Raw genomic sequence first — 27,366 nt, forward strand, 5'->3', positions numbered from 1 at the left:
TCTACCACATGAGCTAAAAAGTTCAGAAAAGGGCAAAAGAAATGATTAGGGGGTTTGGAACGGGTCCCATATGAAGAGAGATGTAAAAAAACTTGGACTTTTCAGCTTGGAAAAGAGGAGACTAAGGGTACACTACAGCGTTATTTCAAAATTTCTTATTTTGAAATAGTTAATTCAAAATAACTTATTTTGAAATAACGCGTCTACATACAAAATGCATTTCGAAATAGCGTTTTGCTATTTTGAAATAGCGTGTCCATACTGAGTGGATGCTGAATCACATTTAAGACTGCCAGAACCAGGTCCGGCAGGGCATCAGGTCAGGAGTTACTTAACCTCAGGCAGCAGCCACACAATCTGAGGCCAGACAGCTGGTTCTCAGGTTTCCCTGCTTGCTTGCCTACCTCAATGAGGGGCAGCAAAGCATTTTGTCTCTGCGTGCTCTGGGTGCCCTCACTCGGGACACCACAGCACTCTGCAACATGGAGCCAGAGCTGCCCCGGGCACTCGGGTGCTTCTCTCGGACACATTGCTGCGAGCCTGGCTGCACTTGCTGCAGGCTGCCACCCGGGAGGTCCGTCGGAGGGTTGTCAGTATCCAGGAGGCCCTGCAGGAGAGCTTCCACCCTGAGGAGCACTAAGAACCTCCCTGGTCTGCCCCACTCTCGGCTTGTGCCTCATTCCTCCCTCACATCCTTCCACTTACCCCTCACTAATCCCCCTTCCTGATGTCAAATAAAATACATGTATTTTCATGAACACAAACTCTCTTTATTTAACAAAACTGGGGGGGAGGGAATGTAACTCTGGTGAGACTGGGGAAAGGAGGCAGGAGAGGGGAGAAGAAAGGGTGGGAGAGGGGAGGGGGAAGCCTGGGAGGAGGGAGCTGGAAGGGGGAAGTTAGGGGAAGAAGGGGGAGAGGAAGCTCAGGGCTCAGAGTTGGGGGGTCTCACTGGACCAATTTGATTGTCATGCAGACCTGCTCCTGTGTTCACATGTGGCCTTTGGTGGCCAGGCTGGCAGCTATCCTGCCACAGATGGCTGCGTTCCTCTGTCTAGTGCGGAGATCATGGATGTTGGGGGCATCCCCCCAAATCTGAATAAGGTCCATGATCTCCACCCTGGACCAGGAAGGCGCCCACCTTCTTCGGGCCCTGGGAGGCTCCTGGGAGCTGGCAGACTGCTCCTGAGAAGCGGTGGAGGGCTGACTGCCAGTGCTTTGCTGGCTCCTGTTTTGGGGCCACTGGGTCGGGGCAGTGACTGCTGGCTCTGGGCTGGCAGGCTTGGAGCTGGCACAGGCACTATGGCCAGAGTCAACCCCTCTAAGAGCTCTGGCGAGGGGGAAGGGAGAAGACTGTTCTTGGTTGAGGCTGGAGTGGCCACCAGGGCACCCTGGGAAGGCTGGAGGCCCCCTATTTCGATATAAGTGTCAACACAGCACTTATTTCAAAATAGCTATTTTGAATTTGGCGTTATTCCTCGTGGAATGACGTTTACCAAATTTGAAATAAGCGCTCCGCTATTTCAAATTAATTTTGAAATAGCAGTTTGGCTGTGTAGACACTAGTAAAGTTATTTCGAAATAACGGCTGTTATTTCGAAATTACTTTGCTGTGTAGAAATACCCTAAGAGGGGATATCAGTGGCATAGAGAGGGGGGTCAGGGGCAGTTGCCGCCAGGTGCCAGGCTGGGAGGGGCGTCAATTTAGTCCCCCTCCACTTCCCTGTCATCCCTCGGCTCGCCTGCTCCTCCTCCACCCGCCGCCGCTGACTGGAGCCTTCTCCCCACCCCCAGCCCAACCCTCCTCCATCTCTGCCAGAGGGTTAGTGCATGTGGGGGCTCGGCCCCAAACTGGAGGGGGCAGGGGAAGATGTGCTACAAGCTCTCCCCCTCCCCAGGTTGGGATCACACGTGCTCCAGGTTTGGGGCCCAGCTGCACAGCGATGGCAGCGGCGGGGGGAAAAGGGAACTTTTCCTTCACCACACCTCTGGGGGATATGATAGAGATCTATAAAATCATAACTGGTATGGAAAAGGTGAGTAAGCAAAAGTTATTTACTTATTTCCACATTATAAGAACTAGGGGTCACCAGATTAAATTAATAGGCAGCAGGTTTAAAACAAACAAAAGAAAGTTTTTCTTCACTCAGCGCACAATCAATCTGTGGAACTCCTTGCCAGAGGATGTTGTGAAGACTAGGACTTTAACAAGGCTAAAAAAAGATAAATTCATGGAGGTGAGGTCCATCAATGGCTATTATCCAGGATGGGTAGGAATGGTGTCCCTAGCCTCTATTTATCTGGAAATTTATGACAAGAGAGGGATCACATGATGATTACCTGTTGTGATCCCTCCCTCTGGGACATCTGGTATTGGCCAGTCAGCAGACAGGATACTGGGCTAGATGGACCTTTGGTCTGACCCAGTATAGCCATTCTTATGTTCTTATGAAACTGACTCTTGCTAAGGCTGTAGAGAAGACTTTACTTTCCCTTATCAGTGGTCTCAATGCCTCTGGGTACATAACTATGGAAAGTCAATGACCCATCATGTGATTAAGGATTTAAACAAATCCCTCCCCACATTGCAGGATTTAATTTGCCCATGTTCGTGTCACATGGAGATCAGTCTGCTTTGGCTTGGAATAAAGAATAACCAAGCAGAATCTTGTGGCTGGGTGAAATATATTTGCAATAAGCTCATTTTCCTAAAGAGGATGGTGAATGGAAACCTTTTGCTTTTTAAATTCTCTACCATTGTCATTGCCTTGTGTGCACTGGCAAACTCAAACACCCAAACCTCCCTGGAGAAAATGGGAATTGTTCCATGGACTTCAATGGGTTGAGATCTTAAAGTCTAGAAAGTTACTTTAGGATGTGCTCTGAGTAGGGAGTAGTGCAAGAACAGCTTAGGATGCAAAGTCACAATGTTCCTTCTGATCTCCCTGCTGCTCCAGATCTATACCCAGCATACATCACCTTGCATGCCAATGCAGTTTGGCTGGTCAAGCTCTCTTTGGAGGGGGGTGGGACAAAGAGGCAAGCAAAGTGAAACCAAGAATCCATGCAGTCCTCACTCTCCTGCACTGGCTATGTGTCTGCATCAGATGGAGTAACAGCTGTGGAACACCTGCTTCCATTCCTGTGCTGCAAAATGTGCCACAGGTAGTTGACCTTACACCCCACACTCCTGTGCATCAGTGCAAAGGCCAGGCTACACTCTAGTCTTCTGGAAGTACCTGCTCCTAGATTAGAAGGTTGATATTCAGCCAGTCCTGCTAATGCACGGTAGCTCCTTACAGAACTTTCTCATGATTTTAAAGTGGTTTCTGAAGACGGCTTTCCAGCTTTGCTTTCATCACAAGGTTTTAAATTCCAGCTTACCCATTGCACAGCCAGAGACAACCAAAGTGTTGTGGATAAAGACACAGGAGCAGCTCCTGAAGAAAGGAAACACTATGCCTATAAGAAGCTGTTGCCTTCTTATACATTTATGGGATGGAGGGAGAGGGGATGAAAACCCACCATTTTATCCATCTTACTAATCAACAGTGGATGCAGAAACATCTCAATACACAATGCATGCTGGACTCACAAGTATCTAAAATAACTCAGCTGGTCAGCACCCATGTTTTTTGGACCATTTTGGCCAATCTGCAGAGTTTATCAAGTAGAAATACTTCTTCAGCAGAGCATTTGCCATTTGATAGGAAGATATAGATATTTATGACTGTTGTTTGGTCAGCTGCAAAGCTGGTCAAAACAAGAAAAGTTGTTTGTGTATATTTTGTTGGTTAATGGGGAAAATCGAAGAGACTATTGACAGATGAGAACAGCTAATCTGAAAGTACAAATATTCCAAGGGATCAAACTCCAAATTAAACTGGGACAGAATCCTCCCCCCGCCCCACCCACAGATATTGTCAACATTTAACATAAGGGGAATCACTTACTACAAGCGGTGAGAACAGACCGGTTAGAACAATTCCAAGTTGATTTACCTCGATCTCCCTCAAAAGTTCAGACTGGCCGCATGTTTCCAAGTCCTCCAAAGCTTCTCCAAAAACACGCCAAAAACTATCCTCGTGAGCAGTCTCAAGGCCGTTTTGGCGGTTGGGATATCTGTTGTAACGTAGGAACCAAAAATTGTCAGCACTCTTCTGCAGCGGGATGAAAGCCCCAAGGCTAGAACAAGTGGCTCACCAGTAAAAGCAGAGACTTGAAGAGTCTTCATATACAAAAGCAAACAATATGAACTTTTCAGGCAAGAGAGTCCAAATACAAAACCTCCATGCACTTACTAACAGGGCAAAAGTCCTTCAAAGGAAGAATTAAGTTGGTGTAGCAATGTCAAGTTCAAAAGGGTAAATAAAAAGTGCCTGTAGGAAGACTGTAGGTTTAGGAAGACGATTTGGTGAAACAGAGAAGTGAAAGAAAAAAGGATGCATTATGGGTAAACCAGGAGCCTCAGAGACTGTTAGTACAAAGGCTGATGGGACAGAGTTCAGATCTGAGACACAGAACACCTGAGAAGAGAGAAAAACACAGAGGGTAACAGACATGGTGAGAAAATGATAAATACATTAGGTCTCTATGAGAGTAAATAAAATAGAGAGATGTATATAAAATGATTTGCCCTAACTTAGACAAGTACATAACACCACAGCTAGCAACACAAGGAACATCGTAATAAAACCAGTATGACCCTGAATATGCTTTAAGACATAATTATTATGTATTTATCATATTGATAGTAGTGAGGGGAACTGAACAATATAGTCAAACTTAAATGTCTTATGTCTATGAAACAGTGTCTGCACTTACAACATTTCTACCTGTTTAAAAATTTTCACCAGATGTGCCAGTGTTCCATTAAAGGTGGAGGAAATCTCTTTCAAACTGGGAGAAATATTTGCCATGAAATACTGGGCATTCTTCCCCATCACTGCAGTGTCTGCATCTCTATTAAAAAGGGACTAGACAAAATATGGGAGTATTTTGACCTCTAAAGCAAATGGTAATTGAATGCACTGATGTGTCTTGAGAGATTTGTGGCAAGGGTATTATTAGCATTGTTGTGTGGATTATGGAAGTACCTATATTATGCCAGGCACTGTTCAAGACAACCCTTGAGAAAAGGAACTCTTGATTTAATACTTCAAGGTCTCCAAGGAAGTCCTCTATATAGACCATGCTGTGAAACAGTAACTCATTATAAACCCAGCAATTAGAGACACTCGGCTGTACCGTATCTATCCTCAGCAATGTTATCTTATACCAATATTATTAGTAGCATGTACAAGACTCTATCTCCGTCCTATCAGGTGACAATTTACATAGCCCAATTTGAGCTATTAACTTTTCAAATAAAGGAAGATTCTCAGTCAGTGTATTTTAACAAAGATCAAATACTCTATTATTTGAATACCAGTGAAAAAACAGTTTATCTTTTGTCCAATTTTAAAAGTCCCACTTCCAAATCCATATTAATTTAGGCACAGATCTTGCAAGGTTTTAAGTACATGCTTAACTTTATGCACTATGTGTAGCCCCACTGATTTCAAAGGGAATATTTACACTGTATAAGCTTAAGCACACAAATCAGTCTTTGCAGGATCAGGAACTTGGTTTATTAGTTTAGAGAGACCAAAAATTACCCAGTGACAGATTTTATAACAATAAACAAAACCCCCTTTAGACTAAGGCTAAAAACTTCTGTTATAATGCCTAAGACTCAAACTTCATATCCCTTCCCTTACTCAGTCCCTTTCTTTGCTGGGAATTTTCCAGTGAGACAGATGCTCCCTACAATTAGAGTCCCTTGCATCTTGAATAGGGATGTAAGCAACTAGTCGATTATCTGATAAGCTAAATCTTATTGGATAATCCACACACTTCTCAACTAGTCACTCCCCCCGCCCCTTGCTGCCTCTATCAGAAAGAGGCAGAAGGGGAGGGGGAAGAGGAAGGAATGCTGCGGGGGAACCATCTTAAAAGCTGGTTCCCCCCCACAGCTCCAGCTCCATGGGAGAGGACAGGGGCACAGCGGAGGCATTCCACCTTTGATATGTACAAGAGTTCCCGCTGGAGCTCTTGCCTATTTCAAAGCAGAAGCATCGCATGGAGCCCGGGCCTGCGGGGGACTCTGAGTCCCTCGCTGACCCCAGGGTCCATGCAGGCATTTCTGCTTTGAAATGTACAAAAGCCCCAGCGGGAGCTTTTGTGCATTTCAAACACTGAAACACCAGGTGGAGCCCGGGATTATCAGGGGACTCCATGCAAAATTTCAGTCTTTGAAATGTACATTTCAAAGGCAAAACGCCACACTAGTCTTTATCGACCAATCAAATACTCAATGGAAATCCCACTGACTATTCAATTAGTTAATTAATCGAAATTTAACATCCCTAATCTTGAAACAAGTCAAATATATCGTTATAAAAATGCATTTAGGTCTCTAGATTGGGGATCTGACATCACTGGCACCAAAGCTTTTTTCTAGGTTGGCAATAGCTGGGGTTAGATAGGTTGTTTTCTCCCTAAGAGGACAGCACAATAGAACTGGCAATCTGACTTTTGAGTGTTGGTTTTCCAGTGCTCTGAGTCAGAACGTATTAGGCTTCAAGAGCCATTACAATGGCTCAAATATGTTAGCTTCAGCTGTCAAGCAGCCATCCTACAGGAACCCTTAAAGGTTAATAGCCTCTGTGAGGCAAACTGCATTGAAGGACCAAAATACACACAAAAGACCAGCTGCTAATAGCTTTCCTTTCAGCTTTCCTTCTTTTAAACAGGTGGAAATGTCCATGAGATGTCTCACGTTTTGTCTTGTTTTTAACAAAAACAAAAAAAACACACCACACCGCGCACACAACTATGGGGAGTCTGGAGAACGTCAAGGGTAGGATTGGTCAACCTATGTGTAATTGAGTGAGGGCTCAACCTTTTCCCCCACTCCTCAAGGAAGCCCTATGTAGAGTAGGGTGGGATGGGGGACAAAGGAGTGGATCAACAATAGAAGATCCACGGGAAAGTGAAGAGCAGCCTCCTTCCCTTGCACCCCAACAGAGTTATTTGCAGACATTTCTGCAGAACGTGCAGTAGCCTGAGCCAAGGGCTTGATTCTGCTCCACTTGTTCACCTTGACTTCTTCAGCTGGACTAACTGGTGGAAGAAGAAGGTACAATTCAAGGTGAACCAAACGGGGAGCAACTGGTCACAGCTTCCAGAGACAGCACTATCATGTTATTCTTTCAGAGGAAAGTGCAGTGAAACCAGCAGTAGGGGCTGCCTCTGGCAGGTAGCCCATTGTTCCAGGCAACCATGAACATAATCCCAAAGGGTCTGTGATGCAATTTTGTTATAACTACTAAAGGCTGGCCTGCTTTAGGAAGAGATATTCTGCTGGTCCTTAACCATTGTTTCACCGTATAATGCCCCTGAGAAATTGCCGTGTTAATAAGAAGTGTTTTGCCAATGCCAGACTGAAGTGGAGAATTTGTGGTGCATGTTCTTTATCAAAGCCTGTTGCTTAAGTTAGCAACAAACTACAGGGCAAATTAAAAAAAAAGATTAACTAATTTAAATTTGAGATTTGGTAGCACACCACAGTACTTCATGCACCGGAGATCTCCCCATTCACATCCTACCCTTAACATGCATACCCTCCGCCCCAACAACAGTGCATGCTCTGAGATGTGAACCTAAGGTGATGTGTCAAAGACAGCTGAATACTGTAGATTGTCACCACGGTACCCAGGAGAAAACATGTCATCAAACCCCACACAGGTGGTGGTAAATATCATGGATAATGGCTGAATTCTCAGTAAAGACAATGCAGCTGAAGACTTTAAATGAACTGGGCAACTATTATATTGTTGTTGGGAAGAGATTAATAGAAACTATCTGTCCACTCTCCATCCCTGATTCAACAGCTCCACCACACAAACATGCCCTCTGTGTTGCACATATGATTGACAAAATAGTCAGTATGAACATGTACACCCACCCACCAAGCCTCCTCCCTACTTCTTGTAGCTCCTACATACCTGGTGGGTTTGTCCCAGTCATCTTCACTGAAGCTTCCATCCATATAGGGATAGTTCTTCCTGGGATCCCCAGGAGGAGTGCTGTTCTTCTGCCTGCTAGATCTCCATTCATGTGGATGCAGGGCAATGCCAACAGCCTGAGGTATATATGTACCTAGGGAAGGTAGGAAGAGGAAGAGAGGAAAAAACAACTACCTGGTTAGATATTCAAGATGAAACATTAGATCTGGGGGAAGGACAGTCTTCTGCTGAAGGCAATGGCTTTGTTCTTTCAAAGATCTGAGTTCCATTCCAGGCTCTGCCACAGACTTCCTGCATGATTTGGGAGAAATCACATAATCTCTCTGTACTGTTTCCCTTCATCTGTAAAATGGGAATTAATTATACTTCTTTCCTCCTGCTCTTATCTGTCTTCACTGTAGACTCTTTGGAGGGCGGGGGAGGCAGGTGACCATATTTTACTAGGTGTCACCTTGACCAGGCCCTCTGCGTGCTACTGCAATGCAAGTGAGATTAAAATAAACCTTGCAAAATATTTCATGATCCTCTGCTGTTTCCATCTTCCCCACTTCAGAGTAGGAGGAAGCAGTAGCTATGCCCATTAGTAAGAGGAAGGAAGTGGATCTGTGCATAGAGGTTCTCCGTTCTCCCCTCCCCCGGCTGGGGGAATGGCAGCCCAGGGAAGCATTCACCTTCAGGCTTTTCCCCTGTCGCTCCCATTGGAGAGGAATTGCAGCCAATGGGAGTGGCAGGGGTTAGTGCCTGCAGGCACAGGGTGATGCAGAGCCATCTGTGGCCCCGCAGGGAGCTCTCCCCAATTCTCTGCCCCCTCCCAGACCCCGCACTCCCACCTCCTTCCTGTACCTTTCCTCCATCCCAGACCCCACACCTGAACCCCCACACTCCTCCCACACCCTCTCTCCCAGACAACTCCTCCCAGCCTGCTCCCACCCCCTAACCTCCTGTCCAGACCCTGCACCTCCCCTTTGCCCACTCCTGTACCCTACCTTCTGCACAGATCCCACACCCCCACCTTGCTCCTGGGAGGCCCTGTCCCAAACACAGATTCTTCATTTTTGGCCCCACTCCAGAGCCTGGGGGTACCACAAAATCTATTAGCCCTGGGCTCCCAGAAGAGTTAATCTGGCCCTAGGGATAGCCTTGAGTCTTGGCTTCCCTACAGAGCTAGACCACAAGTGGAAACCTGGTGCCCTGAGTTCCATTAATGCGGTGAGTGTCTTTTTGTCTGCTTCTCAGTTAGGGACCAAGTCAGTGAAGAGTTTTTTCTTACTTGTGTGTGGCCCCTGCCTGATTTTTCTGTGGGTCAATGGCCCGTGACACACAAATTATTCCCTATCCCCGACTTAAACCCTGATCCTGCAAGGAAACCTCCAGTCCACACTCCTGCACCTGTGAAGAGTCACTGTAGGTTCAGGCACTGTAATTTATCTGGAGGAGACATGAAAAAGTGTTTCTAACTCAGATAAACTTACATGTCCAACAAGCAACAAAAGAAGCTGCTTCATAGCTACTACAAAAGCAGTAGACTCTCATATACAGACATTAAAGCCCCACTCATCCTGTATACAGTTAGCATCCCCTTCCCCTCCACCTAGTAAAGGTGAAGATACACACCTTATGTTAACAGTCCTTCATATATCATATGATTTGAAATACAAAGATTAGAGGGGCACAGAGCAGCCGAACAACTGTAGGTCCCAATGTGGGGAGGGAAATGAAGCGGCACAGACAGCAATTTTTTGAAAACAGAGTTTTCACTGGTAATTTAAGTGCTGTTGGCAAAGGAAATAGTCTCACTTGCATCTCCTACCCACCTTCCCCAAACCCCAGTCTCTTCAGTGAGTTTTTCAGAGAAATTCCAGCAGCCTTTCCGAGAAAAGTAGAACGCTGCCATACATGCTTTGCTAAATCAACAGGAAGAGGCAGCGAAGCAACACATAATTAAAGCAGACTTGACCTCCTGGACCGCCAAGAGGAATGGAAATGCCAAGGGACAATGCGAGCAATTCCTATGACATGCCAAGGGCCATTCTTTTTCGTAGTTGAGTGTTCATTCTGTGCTTGAAGGTTGGAGTGTTCTGGAGAAAGTGTCCCAGAAAATCTTTGCCAGCAGTTTGCAAAAGCCAAGAGCATAAGCCATTTCCTGGGTCAGGAGAATACCATGGTCTCTTTGCCCAAAACCCTTGCAGTGCTGTGAATCAAATTCCCTTTGAGTGTAGTAAGGCCTCAATACAGCAATAAATCTGGTTGTCACCTGGGTGCTCCTGAGCGCTCTCCCTCCATTCAGTCCCATAATGACAAGTGTTTCTCTCCTGGGAAATAACACAAAATCCTACTGCACTAGGGCCCCCTGATGGTAGGTTCATTTGAAGAAGTGGGTTGTGTCCACAAAAGCTCATGATAAATGGTAAGTGTATTTAATTTGTTCTTTTGCAACCAGTCCTATTAACACTACCCATACACACCATGGCAACAGCAACACTGCCTGGACCTGCAGTGTGTGAGTACAGATTCTCCAGTCTTACTGCTCAATGCTCCTGCCTGCCTTGCAGTTTAGCCAGAATCTGTGTCTTAGTATCCCTCTGTACATTCCACACTCACTCAGCCAGAGTCCGTATAATGCAGTGCTACGTAATGCAACAAATAGAAAATATAAGAAAGTCCCTTTTAGCCAGGCTGTTTTTTGCCTATGACCCCATCCTCCTTTAGGTAGCAAGTCCCTCCTTTCATGTTTGCGAGAGCCAGCTGTGTTATTTTTCTTTGCAGTAAAGCAATGGTTTCATTAAGCCCTTTCCCTCAGTAATTCAGGGGAGAGTCTAACCCAGTGTTTTTCAACCTTTTTTTTATAAAGTACCCGTTTAAAAAAATTATAAGTACCCCCAGTACCTACAGTTTTTAGATACACACATTTTTTTTCTACCATTACAACACATTTGTTTAAACAACTTAATCAAAGCTGGGCAAGTGATGAAACTTTTGGGCTTACAAAGTACAAACATAATAATAGGCTGTAAAACTTAAAACAAAACTTCAGTTTTCTTCAAATTTCAGTTGTGTTGACATACCTCCCAGACTTCTCTCGAGTACCCCTAAGGGTACTCGTACCACTGGTTGAGAAACATTGGTCTAACCTACTGATTTCATTATTCCTAATGCAGCTACAAAGTGATATATTTGCAGAGGTTAGAAAGATCCAAAGTGATATTCATACTTCAATGAATGAAGTTTTCAGTGCGTGTTGAGACCAAGTGCTACCATTGACACAAACATATGAAGGATTTCAAGCAACCTTCCTTGCTGCTGGCTAAGACAGATATTTCAAATGGATGAAAAAAATAATCAAGCATCAGGTGCAAAAGTTCTCTGACGTGGCACAATCCAGAAGCTAAACAGTGATTGGGGGTCAGCTGACTTGGGCTCCATCCCAACTTTGTCTTTGACCCACTATGTGACCCTGAGCAAGTCACAATCTCTATTGGCCTCAATTTCCCCCATCTATAACACAGGCATAATATTTATTTACCTTTGCCAATGGACTTTGAGATTCTGAGGCCAAAAACACCACGAGTGCAAAACAACAGAGGAACTAGGGTTGCTCAGTTAAGCAGCCAAATGTTGATATGTCTCGAAACTCTGCATAGAACTGTTCGGGAAATCTTGCTTCACACTGGGCTGAAAATACCACAAGAACAATCCAGTCCATGGTATTTCCGCAATTCAGTGCCCCTCCAAAACCAAGAAATCATGCAAGAGAGTGAAGCTTGGCTCTTATTATAGCCAGTTTGTCATAGCCAGCTCACACATCTGTAATAAAGACACCGAGACTCACCTTGGCTTCCGTAGCCCATGTCGATACCCGAACCATCCCAGGATTCAAGAGCGCTATCCACGCTGGGGATGGTGGTGGAATAAATCTCTGAGAGTTTGCTAGTTTTCTGAGAATCAGTTAGTTCATCTTCTGGGTCGCTCACTTCATTCACACTCCCTGCTTTTTTGGGGTAGGGCCCTGGAATAAAAATAGGTTGCTTGTTCAAATGCATTTTATTGAACATAGCTGGGTTGCATGTTACTTGACAAAGATGACCAAAAACTGAAGACCTGATAAACATCATGTTTACAAAGGTGATAGGTGAGCATCAGAGAGGGGTTTATGCTCAGGTATCTGAGCAAGCCAGAGCTGAAAAATCCACTTTCTGCTTCTTGGAAAAGCAAGTCTCCTATGAAAAGGATCATCACTCTTAACTGCAACCTTCATGTTCAGCTAAAACACTCTACCAGCTGATGACTTGGTAGAGAAGTTTAAAGAGCTGATTTTTGGACTGGCAAATCTTCTGAGGAAGCTCACTGGAGCATCTAGATTATCCAAGAAAGGAGACTGTCCTAGCTAACAGTTAGGATATTCCCATACGCATGGCCTTGCAATGGCTACTCTAAAAGCCATAAAAACTGGCCATCTTTTCATGTTCTTATATACATGTTGTATATAAGACATTTATCACTGGGATTTTTTTTTTAATTCCAGAATGCAGAGACTTGAACGTTACAAATCCCAAATCCATCTCTTTTGTCTTCTGGAGGCCCTCCACACCCATTCACCTGAGATACTATTTCTATAGGTGGGAGGGCTCATGGACTTCCTTCCCACCCTCATGTTACTTAGATTAGATAGGGCTTTAGTGAAAACCATTTCCAACATGGTTTATCAATATGGACAGGGACCCAAACAGTGTCCAAACAGTGTTCTAGGCATAGAATTAGTATTCTGGACACACTGGATGGCTTTGCTGTGTTTGAAGCCATTTTCACAAGGTTGTCCCAATGGGCTTGTCACATGGACAGGGAGCTAAACCACCTGGTTAAAGTAATAAAATCCTGGAAGGTGAATATGAGTTTACTGCCATACAAATGAACCATTCTCCCTCAGAGGACAGAGCTTGAGAAAATTCAAACTTGGAGCAAACAGGTCCTGTTGCCATTATCTTACATCCCCTTTTTAGGGGAAGCTAGTGATGGGATCAGTTTCTTTGTTATAATTCAACTTTACTAAACAGCTTGTTAGGACTCACCTACCTCTGCAATCCATGCCCAACATTTTACCCTCAGCGCATCAGCAATAATGACTGAGGACAGATGATTATTTTGCCAAACAAAGTTAAGTAGCCTTAAAAAAGTCTCTGCATCCCAAGCATGAAAAGGGTAACTTGCTATGATTAATCTGAGAGTAACTTGAGATTTTAATTACACAGTCTTTATACTGAAAATGATCACCATGAAGTCACTTTGGCACTTCTTCAATCATTTCAGTGACCTACAGAGAAAGCACCCACAGAACACAGGGGGAAGGTTATTTTTAGAGAAGGCCCTAGATATTTGGGGTAGCAGACTGGTGCTGGACTGGGTCTGAGGACACCTGGGTTTAATTCCCAGATGTGCCACTGCTTTGCAAAATAACCATGGACAAGTCACAGGTCTCCCCGTGCCTCAGTTTCCCCAAATGGGAATGATTATATTGCTCTCCTTTGGAACGCACTTTGAAATGTATGGAAAAGAGCTAAGTAAGAGTTAGGTGCTATTATTATTATTATTATTATTTCAAATCTCTTGGACTTGCAATTCTAGTCTGGAATAGGCTTCCTTGGAAGGGTTTCTGGTGTTTCCTGCTATTAAGTAGAACAGGAAAAAACTGTCTCTCTCACAGCTTTTCCATATCTGGCCTCAGCCAAACCTGGGGAGCACAAAGACATGACAAAAAGGTGATTTATAACATGGGAAGGAAAAGGAGGGATTAGAAACATATCACAATATTTTTGTAAATTGACAGCCGAGTTTAGCTACAATAGTTGCATTTGACTGAAATTTGGCTGAAGTCCTGGAAGAGATTTTTCTTTTTAAAATTTATCCAGATGGTTAACTTGTCCTTACTGTCTGTCAGTCCTAGATATGCTGCCTCCTTCTTTGATGCTACATCAGAGTGGAATGACTTCAAAGCTACATAGAGGTAATGAGGTAGAGGGGATTTTAATATAAAAAGCAGGTAGCTTTGAAGATCTTAGGAACACAAGCTAGGAGAGGCTTTTAAAGATAACAGCCTGTGTGAAAACTAGTCAGTTTCAAAAAAGGCAGAGTTAAAGGTAATTTTTCTGGGAACTACAAGTGCACATGCTAATTCTGTAGCTTTATAAACATCACATTTTTAATTTTAAACAGATTTCTTTCTGCCCTCCTTTTGCTCTGTGGAACACCCACACAGATGGGGAAACTGTAAAACCACTGACACAGAAAGTGCTGTCTTGAAAAGTACATTTTATATATTTTCCATCTAATCTCTTTTCACCTCTAGTCAATTTAGGTGTTACTGGTACAGCAACAAGTTAACATTTGCAGACTGAGATACAATTATTATGCTGATCGTGTCCCTTTATAATTTTAAATATTTTTTTAAATTTTAGTAATTATTTTCCCCAACATTTCCTCCCAGCCTTTCCTTTTTCAGATCTGAGTATATGGGCTTTGCAGCACGTTTTGTCCCTACACTGCCAGATAGCCGAGCACCAGGGTGTGGAATTAAATCCAGATTCTCCTATGGCACTGCTAAACACTACTTGCTATACCATGAAGCCAACTTCATTTCTACTTCTGCTGTAGACTTTGGACAAAAAGGTGGCAAAAGCTCTTAAACTTACTTTCAGTTTGTTTCTTGATCTTCAACGTTACAGTTTCTCCAGCCATTTGGAGTAGGTGGATCGCTTCACTGAGTGGTTTTCCCTTGAGACTTACGTTATTAATAGCTAATATCCGGTCGCCCACATGGATTGCTCCAGTCCTAGAGAGGAAAGACACAAAGTCAGAAACTTTAAGGAAGACCATTGTTTTCCCTAATATAAGGGCCGTTAATAGATTGATTTAAATAATGGGAAACTAGCCTTCAATGCCTCATAAGATTAGGGACAGTGTCTTCCTGTATGTGTGGAGAGTGCATACCACATTACGATTTGCAGCAGAATACTAAAACAAACATCACTAGGAATCTCACTATACAATATCCCAGTCACCATAACAGCTGTCGATCTGTAAGTGTGCAAATGAAGTTGGCAGTTTCTGTAACCAAGTCAAATCTATATGAAAAAGCAGACAAGCACTCTCAGTGTGTGATTTCTGTGAATACTTGTGCATGCAAGGGAAGGTTACTCACCTGTGCAGTAACTGGAGTTCTTCGAGATGGTTGTCCCCATAGGTCCACCTTTAGGTGCATCAGCACGGCCGCACCTCTGATTGGAGATTTGTGACAGCAGTACCTGTGGCTGGCCACATATGTGGAGTGCTGGCATGCATTCTGAAGAGGCTACTATGCATGTGCAGCCGGCTGCCTCCTCAATTCCTTCTCTGACCAGGATGTGTTTGAGTCCGAAGCAGAGGGGATGTGGATGGGTGGTGGAGCACTCATGGGGACAACCATCTTGAAGAACTCCAGTTACTGCACAGGGTGAGTAACCTTCCCTTCTTCAAGGAGCGTCCCCATGGATGCTCCATCTTTAGGTGATTATGAAGCAGTAGTCATAAAAGGAGGTGGGAGATTCAGCAGGTGAGAGTCTGTGACCTAAAGTATTGTTTGGCCAAATCTTGTTTCTCAATCTGTGAATGTCCGGATAGCATAGTGTTGTTTGAAGGTATGCTTTGATGCCCATGTGGCAGCCCTGCAGATGTGTTCTGTAGGAATGCCATTGTGGCCGCCATGGCTCTTGTAGACTGAGCCCATACGGTGGGTGGGGGTTCTCTTTGTACTAGGGTATAGGCTAGTTGTATGCATCCGGATACCCATTTTGATACTTTGTTTTGATATGGACAATCCCTGCCATCTCTCTGTAGATGAAACGAACAGTCATGGAATTTTGTGAAAGGGCTTTGTCTGCTGTAGGTAGAAGGCGAATGTCCTGCAGACATCCAGAGTATGGCGAGCCACTTCCTAGTTGTCCTTATGTGGCTTCCACAAGAAGACAGGTAAGTATATGGGTTCATGGCAATGGAATGAGGTAAGTACTTTCGGAGGAATTTGGGATGTGTCCGCAGAATCACACAATATGCATGTCTTTGTGAAATATTGTGTATGGGGGATCAGCCATTAGGACTCCCATTTCTTCAATTTTTCTGGCAGAGGTCTAACAGGAAGGCCATCTTCATGGATAGATGTACTAATGAGCATGGCTAAAGGCTCGAAAGCTTTACTCATGAGAACTTTTAATACTAGGTTCAGGTCCCATGCTGGAATTAGGTCCTTAAGTGGTGGAAACATGTTGTGTAGCCGCCTTATAAAGTGTTCAACAGAAGGATGCATAAAGACTAAGTGTCCTTGTATGGCAGCATGGAGAGCGGAGATGGAGGTGAGATGTGCTCAGGGAAGGACCTGCATTGTGCAGGTCTAATAGTTATTGTAGAATCTAGGATACTCCCATGCAGGCAGGTTCATAGGTATGGGCTGTGCACCAGGCCATGAATTGTTTCCATTTCTGAGTATATGTCTATGTCTTTCTTGTTGTACGTCTTCCGGAATTTGTGAGGATGAGCTGCACTGATTCTGGGAAGGTCTTTTTCATGGTGTTTAACCAGACAGCATCCATGCCTGGAGATGTAACTTGTGGATGGCAGGATGGGGAATCTGTCCATTTCACTGCGTGAGCAGAAATGTGACTCGTGGGAATTGATGTGGTGGTCAGTCGCTCATCTGTAAGAGATATGGATACCACGTTTGTCTGGGCCAGCTGGGAGCTACTAAGATTACTCTGGCCCTCTCCTGTCTGATCTTGAGGATCACCCGTTGTATCAGGGAAAATGGTGGAAATGCATATGCTAGGGGGTGACTTTCACTGTATGCTGAAGACATCCCCCAGGGAGCGGGGGCCTATGCCTGCTCTGGAGCAGCATTGTTAGCTATGAGCATTTGTGTGTTTAGTGAATAAGTCTACTGTTGTGGATGGTTTGGATTGCTGCCTCAGAAATTTTGAGGTTGTCAGACCCTTGACCAGGACTTCAAAACTGTTGCCTGAATATTGAGGGTTGTTGAGTTGATGACTGATCGGATACCTGTTTTGGCGTTGTCGGCATCTGTTGTCATCGTGTTGTTGCTGTTGGTTGAATGGTGTAGGTCTGTACCTTTGGGTGAATGATCTACTTTGTGACAGGTATGTGAATGCCTACAGTCTTCAATGTGGCCCTTGAATCTTTCAAGGTATGCAGAGAAGTGTTTGTGGATTCTGCAGAGAGCTTTGTACCCTCGAATGGGAGATCCTCTACAGTTGATTGGACCTCTCTCGGAAATCCTGAAAGCTAAAGCCAAGAACTTTGCTTCATTACCACAACTGAGGCCATGGATCTGGCTGCTGTGTCTGCTGAGTCCAATGTGGCTTGTAGGGCTGTTTGAGATATTAGTGTGCCCTCAATGTCTGATTTAAACTGTTCTTTTTTGTTGTCTGGGAGGGGGACTCAATAAAAGGTGTTAATTGATAAAAAAATGTGGTGTGCATATTTTGCTACAAACGCAATGTAGTTGGCTATTCTAATCTAGAGGCTTGCTGGTGAATATGCCTTTTTCCCCATTGCATTCAGCCTTTTCCAATCCCTGTCGTAGGGGATGGTACATGTGACTTGTTGCTTCCCTCATTGATTCACAGCTTCCACTACAAGGGAGTTTGGTGTTGGGTGAGAGAACTTGAATTTTGCTCCTTTGGGGGCAATATAAGATTTTCTGTCTGCTCATTTGGATGTTGGTGGGATTGTGGCAGGCGTATGCCAGATATTCCTGGTGGGATCCATAAGTGCCTCATTCATGGGAATAGCCAGTTTTGCAGAGAGAGGTGTGCAAAATGCTCGTCAGGTTACGTTGCATCTGCAGCATATCTGACAGGGAAATTCTAAGGTGTCTGCAACTCTTTTGGAAAGTTCCTGGAATGATTTAAAATCATCCCCCATAGTTGGCGGTGGGGACATGATCGTATCATTAGGAGGTGAAGATGAGGTATGTGTGGGTGGGGGAGAGCATGATATCTGTTCATCCCCCATCCTGCTCCTCTGCATCTGATCTGTAGCACTCTGGAGACTGCCCCATTGGTGCATGGGACCACAGTGCCAAGGATGGATGTTGTGGATGTTTTATAAGCTGCCCAGGAGTCCTAGTATGTCCAGTTAGGCAGAATAGGTAGTGGAAACCACTGTTGGGGCTGCCATTGTTGTTGAGGCTTAGGGAAGGAGCGTCGCGTTAAGTGTGTTCGATTGGACACCTTGTCCTCATCATCTCTAAACATTGGGGCAGCTGAAGTGGCTGGAGTGGATGAAAACGTACACCTTGAGGTGTTCGGGGTATTGTAAGTGCCGAATGGAGGAGTCCCTGGCACCGAGTTTACGGAGAGCGCCGCTGCTGTTGTAAAGTGTGGTATCAGCTGGGGAGGGGGTAGTAGTGGAGGCTGAGAGGCGTGTGCAGCAGTGTTAACTGGAATGCTGGTTGCTTTCTGTGTGAGGCTCACAAGTGGCACCGAGCCGGAGTGCTTTGTCTGAGGTGGAGCGGTGCTGACTGCTTTGGCGGTGCTGCCGCCGCCGCCTCAGACAAAGTGCTCAGGCTCAGTGCTGTTTATTTCAAGCTGCGGCTGGATGCCGAGGGCATTTTACTCAGTGCCGACAAGGAGGCTTTGTGCTTTGTCTCTGTTGGTACCTTAGCTGAGGTGCATTCTGTGCTTGGGGTGACGACTTTCATTACCAGCCCCACTTGTAGGCTGCTTGTCTGACCCCTTTTGTGCTGGGGTGCAGCATTGTTATGGAGAGGGTGCTTCCTCAGGAAAATGGGACCTTTTCTTCAGGTGAATAACCCAGTCCTTTGGGCTCAACCCAATAGGAGCTGCTCTCTCCGACCCCGTCCCAGGTGACTCTAGAGGCGATCCTGGCAATTACAGACCGGTAAGTCTAACTTCAGTACCGGGTAAATTAGTCAAAACAATAGTAAAGAATAAAATTGTGAAGCATGTAGAAGAACATAATTTATTGGACAAAAGTCAACATGGTTTCTGTAAAGAGAAATCCTGTCTTACTAATCTGTTAGAGTTCTTTGAAGGGGTTAACAAACATGCGGACAAGGGGGATCCAGTAGATATAGTATACTTGGATTTTCAGAAAGCCTTTGACAAGGTCCCTCACCAAAGGCTCTTGTGTAAATTACATGGCCATGGGATAAGAGGGAAGGTCCTTTCTTGGATTGAGAACTGGTTAAAAGACAGGAAACAAAGGGTAGGAATAAATGGTAAATTTTCAGATTGGAGAGGGGTAACTAGTGGTGTACCCCAAGGGTCAGTCCTGGGACCAATCCTTTTCAACTTATTCATAAATGATCTGGAGAAAGGGGTAAGCAGTGAGGTAGTAAAGTTTGCAGATGATACAAAACTGTTTAGGATAGTCAAGACAGAAGCAGACTGTGAGGGACTCCAAGAAGATCTCACCAAACTGAGTGATTGGGAAACAAAATGGCAAATGAAATGTAATGTGGATAAGTGTAAAGTAATGCACATCGGGAAAAATAACCCCAACTATACGTACAGTATGATGGGGGCTAATTTGGCTACGATAAATCAGGAAAGAGATCTTGGAGTTATCGTGGACAGTTCTCTGAGAACTTCCACACAGTGTGCAGCGGCAGTCAAAAAGGCAAATAGGATGCTAGGAATTATTAAGAAAGGGATAGAAAATAAGACACAGAATATCTTACTGCCCCTGTATAAAACTATGGTACGCCCACATCTTGAATACTGTGTACAGATGTGGTCTCCTCACCTCAAAAAAGATATTTTGGCCTTGGAAAGGGTTCAGAAAAGGGCAACTAAAATGATTAAGGGTTTGGAACGGGTCCCATATGAGGAGAGGTTAAAGCGACTGGGACTTTTCAGTTTAGAAAAGAGGAGACTGAGGGGGGATATGACAGAGGTATATAAAATCATGAGTAGCGTGGAGAGGGCCAATAAAGAAAAGTTATTTATTAGTTCCCTAAATAGAAGAACTAGAGGACACCAAATGAAATTAATGGGTAGCAGGTTTAAAACTAATAAAAGAAAGTTCTTCTTCACACAGCGTGTAGTCAACCTGTGGAACTCCTTGCCAGAGGAGGCTGTGAAGGCTAGGACTATAATAAAGTTTAAAGAGAAGCTAGATAATTTCATGGAGGTTAGGTCCATATTAGCCAGGGGATAAAATGGTGTCCTTGGCCTCTGTTTGTCAGAGGCTGGAGAGGGATGGCAGGAGACAAATCGCTTGATCATTGTCTTCGGTCCACCCTCTCTGGGGCAGCTGGTGCTGGCCACTGTCGGTAGACAGGATACTGGGCTAGATGGACCTTTGGTCTGACCCAGTACGGCTGTTCTTATGTTCTGTCTGGGAGGAGTAGATTGCTCAGGGTCAGAAGCCAACCACACCTTTTTCTCCAGCTGGATTATTTTTAATTGTAGTTCTCTCGATCTTCTGGAGCAGACTGTAAGTTTCTGACACTGAGGACAATGCTCCGTGGGGTGCTGTTCCCTGAAGTGGACACACTGTTCGTATCTGTCAGACTGAAATGGATAGCCTGCAGCCCGTACACTTTTTTAATCCGGGCACACCAGGCATGTCTTAGACAGCAGTGCTGTTTGTGCAGAACTGGTATGTCCCCTTAACATCTTTGTCTACAGAAACGGGATTTTTTTAAACTATCGCTAAAATATAAGAGAAAGTTTAACAAGTATCATCTAGGAAAGGATTCCTGAGGTAAGAACCATCTAAAAAACGTGGGGAACTATGTAACTTGTCAATGAGGTAAAGGGCGACTGCTGAGCTGCGACTGAAGGCGGTGACGGTTGAGAAGGAACTGAGGAGGTGGCCGGCTGCACATGCGCTGAAGCCTCTTGAGAACTCATGCCGGCACTCCATGCTGGCTACGGGCAGTGCTGTCACAAATCTCTGATCAAAGGTGCAGCGGCACTGATGCACCTAAAGGTGGAGCACCCACGGGGATACTCCTCAAAGAAGAACTTTAACATTTGTTTCCACATTCATAAGAACACAGAAGCAGGGAAAACCAAAGACAAAGAATATTAATTAAAAAAGTCGAACCGACACATACGCAAATTACTTTCTTTGGCTTGCTGAGTTACTGATCTTGATTCAGCAAAGCAAGTGACTTGATTTTAAGTCCAGTCCTAAGCAAAAAGGACTTATGCACATGTACTCAGATGAATGAGGACCACACTGTTACAGCCCTAAAAGTTTTTCCCCCTGTTAACTTCAGCAATTTTAATTTTCAGAATTGAGGAATGGCTACAGTTGGTTCAGCATATTGGGTATACAATGTGGGAACAATAATGACGAATACCAAGTCTCACTCTTTATTGCCCAATTATATTCCATTACTTATCTACAACAGTGACACATATTCACTTCACACTGCCACAGGCTGTTGTGCTGAGAATATACTCACCCCAAGAGCTAGCAACTGGGAGGGAAGATCTAGATGCTGGATCTTACTAATGGTACCATGCTAATGCTCACTAACTAAAAGAATCAAAAGGAGGATCTTCTTCCCCCAGCAGTTCCACATTTTTTTTTTTTTTGCTATGTTATGGGAACCTCATGTTGCGGAGTCAGTAAGAAAGCAAGTCTGTAACATCACACCTTTCTTCCAGAGCTGGAATTCTCAGCTAGGTCACTTCCATTCATTTAGTAAATTACATTTGACTGCAAGTCCTCTAAACACAAGCTTTTTGCACGTCACCAGCCACTGACAAGAGCAGATACTTATCTCCTCCTTTAAAATCACATGGTGTTGGAGTGAAGACAAACGGAAGTTGAAAACTACCACTTATCAGTTTTACAAATCTATTTTACAGTTGCAAAGGTGCAAAATTAATGCCTGTGTTTTAATGCAGGTAATTTTTAATTGAAGTATAGTATACTATTTCTCTGACTGGCCACTAGACGTCACTATCATTCCACTCAATTTCCACTGAAATTTCACAGGGGAGGGAGGAAATTGATATCATTTAAGTAAATTACTGATTCAAACGAGATCTGGAGTATCTGCTTTAAAGTTTTATCCATACAGCCAAATTCTAAAAAATTAAAATGTTGGCACATTTTACAGAGACTTAATTTGCTAGAGTAGCTTAAACACCAGTGTTTCTATATCGTGTTGCCATCTTTTCCCAGGCCAGCGCTAAAAATTTCCCAAATCTGATGAAAAATTCCCAGACTATTTTTATGTTATAAAGCCTATTTTATGTATAGTTAATTCATTGGTTTTATTATTATATATAATAATTTTGATGATTTTATGATGCTCCCTATAATTAAAAATATAATTTTATTAAAGCTGAACTTTTCATCCAAAATTTTTTTTTATTTACAGGCAGTCCCCGGGTTACGTACAAGATAGGGACTGTAGGTTTGTTCTTAAGTTGAATCTGTATGTAAGTCGGAACTGGCGTCCAGATTCAGCCGTTGCTGAAACTGACCGCCAGTTCCGACTTACATACAGAATCAACTTAAGAACCCCAAGCGTCCCCAAGTCAGCTGCTGCTGAAACTGATCAGCGGCTGATTCCAGGAAGCCCGGGGCAGAATAACTCTGCCTCCGGCTTCCTGTAGTCAGTGCTGGTCAGTTTCAGCAGCAGCTGACTTGGGGACACCTGGGGCAGAGCAGCTGGGGTGCTGCTGGGTTGCTCTAGTAGCGCCGCTCCTCGGGGCAAGAAAAGCCCCATTTGTAACTGCGGATCTGACATAAGTCAGATCCGCGTAAGTCGGGGACTGCCTGTATCCAGATATCCTTAATTATTTCATGGATGGGATTTCATAAAATGAAAGAATAATAAAACATTTTAATTATTTTACTCCTGCAAGATAAAAATCTGTACAGTATACACTTCAGTAATATATGATAAATAAAGGAACTCAAATATAAAACATCTGTGTCATATAAAATGAATAGAAAATTCACTACATAATACTTAACTATCACGATAAGTTTTACTCATCAGATGAGTCATGATTTGACTCCTCACTAGAAATATCACCATCACTAATATTTTTATCAGTCTGACCGCCAGTTTTTCTAGCATATCCATATTCGTACATATTTTTATTATGTAAACTTAAATGCTTCTTTGTAATTACAAAACTAGAACATTTCTTTTTTTTGCTTTAAAAGCTGATCTGACAATTACACTAGAATTGAGTGTTTTAGTTTTCATATTACTCCTTTTCTTAGTTTTAATGTCTGTAACCATTGAAACAATTTTCTCATATTCTGCATTTGAATGTGGCAATGCTAAAAGCTTTTGAGCTAATTTACAAATGTTTAAAAAATACATTTTCCAGAAAAGTGTTTCATTTTAGAAATATCATGCCACATTTCATCAATAGACTTATTCTTTACACATTCAATTTAATAATAATAGTAGAACTAGAGGACACGAAATGAAATTAATGGGTAGCAGGTTTAAAACTAATAAAAGAAAGTTCTTCTTCACACAGCGCATAGTCAACCTGTGGAACTCCTTGCCAGAGGAGGCTGTGAAGGCTAGGACTATAACAGAGTTTAAAGAGAAGCTAGATAATTTCATGGCGGTTAGGTCTATAAAAGGCTATTAGCCAGGGGATAGAAATGGTGTCCCTGGCCTCTGTTTGTCAGAGGCTGGAGATGGATGGCACAAGACAAATCACTTGATCATTGTCTTAGGTCCACTCCCTCTGAGGCACCTGGTGCTGGCCACTGTTGGCAGACAGGCTACTGGGCTAGATGGACCTTTGGACCAGTATGGCCATTCTTATGTTATGTTATGATTTGATTCTAAAGAAAATGGCAAGGCTCTGAGTTCACTTTGAGCAGAGTTCACATCTATCTTAAATATTGCACAAAGTTTTGAGATATCTTTTTTTCTTTATCTACAATCGACATTAAGACAAATTTTAGGATCTATAAATCCAGCCTCTGAGAAAACAACTGAGTGAAGTGGCAGCCTGCGCTGCATTTCTTGACAAGTGATGTAATAATGCTGAATCACTTCTCTTACATTCATAGGTACACTAGGATCAATACATTTTAAGTACTCCTCACACTCTGGACCAGTATACATTTCATTAATTTTGATAAAATTAGAGGTATGTGACACATTAACTTTCGTTAATTCACCTTTTAGGAAGTATGGTTTTAAGTAATTTGTTGCAATTACTTTAAAAAGTTTCACTGACTCTGGTTTAATGCAATGAATGAGTGGAGATTTGTTTTGAAAGACAGCATTGAATTTGTTCATGTAGCCCAAAACATACTTCAAAAATAGTAGGTAGGCTTTAAGTTCTGGATTGCACATTGCATCATGTATTTCTTTTGCTTTTGGACTTTTTTGATCGACACACTCAAGTTGTGTATAGTTAAACAGGGCATCCCACAACACTAATATTCTGTTTACACAAGGGTGTACAGCTTGTTTGACTTGGTTTTAACATAGATAACTTTAAATGGAGAAAATATTCAACCATCTCCTCAATTTCTTCTTTCTTTTTAACACTATGTGCTGGATAGTTAGTGATATTTGTTATAAACTCCTCTATGAAATCAGACACAACTGTAGAAGCTGAACTTGATATCAGGGCTGATGTATGGCACATACATCTCAGCAAAACAACATTTGGAACATCCTCTTTATGTTTAGAGAAAAAGGAATTCTTTGCTCCTATCATCAAATTTGCACCATCACAAGTAACACCCAAAATATTATTCAGTGGGATTTTTTTTAACACTGACTCCTTGAATTTAGTATAAATGCCTTCCACTGTACAATTTTTAGCATCAAGTTCAATGAGTTCGAATAATTGACAGGCATCCTCATTGACCAACTGAGAGCAGTTTTTGATAAATCTGAATCGTCCGCAAATTTTTATTCCAAAGGAATGACAAAATGAACAGAAATTTTAATTTCATTGAAAATTTCCCAGGATTTAACAGATTTTCAAGAAAATTCCCACTTTCCCATTTTGACACATTTTACTCAAAAATTCCCAGAATCTGGGAAATTTCCTAGGATATAGAAACACTGTCAAACACTTAGAAACAACCTCTCCTAGCTAGGGATGTAAAATCCCATTTAATCAGTTAACCAGTTAAATGTTATGTTAATTGCTTAAACAAAGGCAGGTGGGGTGCTGGCCAGGCTAGAGTGGCCTCCCGCCGTCGACTAGAGGCTGGGCCTGCCGTAGCAAGGGGCTGCTCCAGCCTGGCCGGGCCACGGGTTAACCAGTTAACCACTGATACCCCTATTCCTAGCAATGAAATCTATCACCAAAAGTGAACCACGAATGGGAACAAATTCCCACCTCCTTCACTATAAACCTGCCTAAGTAGAAGCACTCTGAGCAATGTAACTATTGTTCAGAATGTATAAATGGGTTCAATGACTCAGCAGGAGGAAGAAAAAGGGGCACCTTTAGCAAGGTCTTTCCCTCAAGTAACAGGAAATCAAGCCACTCGGGGTATATCTACACAGCAGGGCTAAAGTCAAATTAAGCTACGTAACCTCAGCTATGTCAATTGTGCAGCTGAAATCGAAATAGCTTAATTTGGCTTTTGGTGCGGTCTATACAGCAGGAAGTCGAAGGAAGAGCAATCTTCCTTTGACTTTCCTTACACCTTGTGAAATGAGAGTTACCATGAGTCGAAGTAAGAAGTCCTCGAGCTTGACATTACTTTGAAATGCAGGCTTGTAGTGTAGACATGCACTATGTTATTTCGGAATAACGTCAGCAATGTTCCCTCAGCTGCGGGGCAGCACAGCTTCACAGGTGATTAACCTGCTCGGCCCAGTCAGAGGCTCAGGGCTCCGTGCACGGAGCTGACTGACTGGGCGGGGCTGATGAATCACTTGTGAAGCTGTGCTGTGGCACAGCTTAGAGGGAACACTGAACATCAGTTATTCCAAAATAACACTGCTGTGTAGATGTACCCTCAGAGATCACCCAGGATGCGGAGAGTGGCCTAACCAAAGGCTTTCTTCTCAAGCAGCCACTAACCTAGCCATTCCCTTTCCCATAAGTAATTGTGCAAGGGAGAGGGAAGCTGAGCTAGAGTTAACCCTTTGTTAACCAGAGAGCATGTAGATCCCTGTACACGGTCTCACACCTCCCTATTTATGATGAATCATGCTATCCTTTCCTTTAATGCTGCTCAAGTGCAAACCGGTTTTAAGTGTTTCTGATGGACACATTTGCTGCCAGAACCAAAAGACACAGAGGACTGGTTCGTAGTGATAGGGGCCTGGCTCCCGCAGTGGTGCGAGGCGGGTCTGACGTAAGGAAGGTGTGCACCCCACTGCAGGGTATTCAAAGAGCCCATCCAAAATTTGAAAATTCTGGCAGTGAGAGACATGACACTTCTGGTGACCAATTTAGACCCTTGCGAGGAGCGCACGCAAGCAGTGCTGACCTGACAGCTCACCTCTGCATGTGAAGGGAGGCGTTGCATTCCCACAGATTGTGGCTGCGCTTGTATAGTGCAACTGTGCTAACAAGCATAAGGATTAATGGTGGGAGAAAGCTGTTGGTTCACAATGACCCCGTTATCCTGAATCCTCCTCCGTAGGTTTATACCAGAACAGAGGCTCGCAACATAAAAATGCTCAATGTTGAAATACAACTAGTCTCATGAATCTGGGGCTTTCTAAGCCCAGCTAGTCAGCTGGTCACCCATTATGCCATACACACAGCACATCCTACAAGACAATCTGCCCTCCCCGTAATCCAGAAACCAGTAGCAGCAGCAGCCCAACCATGGGGCAAATCAGCCAGAACATCTCCATTGTGCAAACGGGAAACACATCCACCGCATGCTGTGTCCACTGAGCAGCATGCTGTGCTCCTGCAGAAACGACACACAGGTCTGGCAGTGGGTTTAACTCGGAATTCTCTATAAACCTATGGTAGTCCTGGCTTGTTTCCAAGAGGCAACCCGCTAAGGAGGAATGGAATGAGAATTGCTGGCTGCTGAGAGAGAGGGCAGATGAGGATGCTTGAAATTAGCTATTCCCAGGCTGATTCTCCCTGCTGGGGCAATGCCTCCCCTCCTGACTTCCTAGCTTCTCTATTGTTTTGGGAAAGGTAACTTAGAACAACAATATTTGCCCTACCCTCCTAGCAGGCTTCATCCCAAACAAGGAAGCCAACGTTACACAGAGAAGCCCCTGCTGTGACATTTCTTATTCTAGCTCTCTGCTGCTGTGATGGACAGGCATTTTTTGTTAGACGCTAAA

At 43.7% G+C, this 27,366-nt stretch overlaps 1 protein-coding gene across 4 annotated transcripts in view; it reads right to left on the minus strand.

Annotated features, from left to right (window-relative positions):
* GRIP2 (glutamate receptor interacting protein 2) overlaps positions 1-27,366 on the minus strand; it is a 529,887-nt gene that overhangs the window by 11,322 nt on the left and 491,199 nt on the right. For all 4 annotated transcript variants that reach the window (XM_075938764.2, XM_075938768.2, XM_075938763.2 and 1 more), the window contains 4 exons: positions 14,753-14,892; positions 11,899-12,075; positions 8,049-8,202; positions 4,002-4,122 (listed from right to left, as the gene is read on the minus strand). In XM_075938764.2, coding sequence (XP_075794879.1) covers positions 4,002-4,122; positions 8,049-8,202; positions 11,899-12,075; positions 14,753-14,892 — 592 coding nt within the window. The remainder of the gene's footprint in view (positions 1-4,001; positions 4,123-8,048; positions 8,203-11,898; positions 12,076-14,752; positions 14,893-27,366) is intronic.

This window comes from Pelodiscus sinensis, chromosome 11, assembly GCF_052426305.1.
Source record: "Pelodiscus sinensis isolate ZL-2025 chromosome 11, ASM5242630v1, whole genome shotgun sequence".
Taxonomy (NCBI): domain Eukaryota; kingdom Metazoa; phylum Chordata; order Testudines; family Trionychidae; genus Pelodiscus; species Pelodiscus sinensis.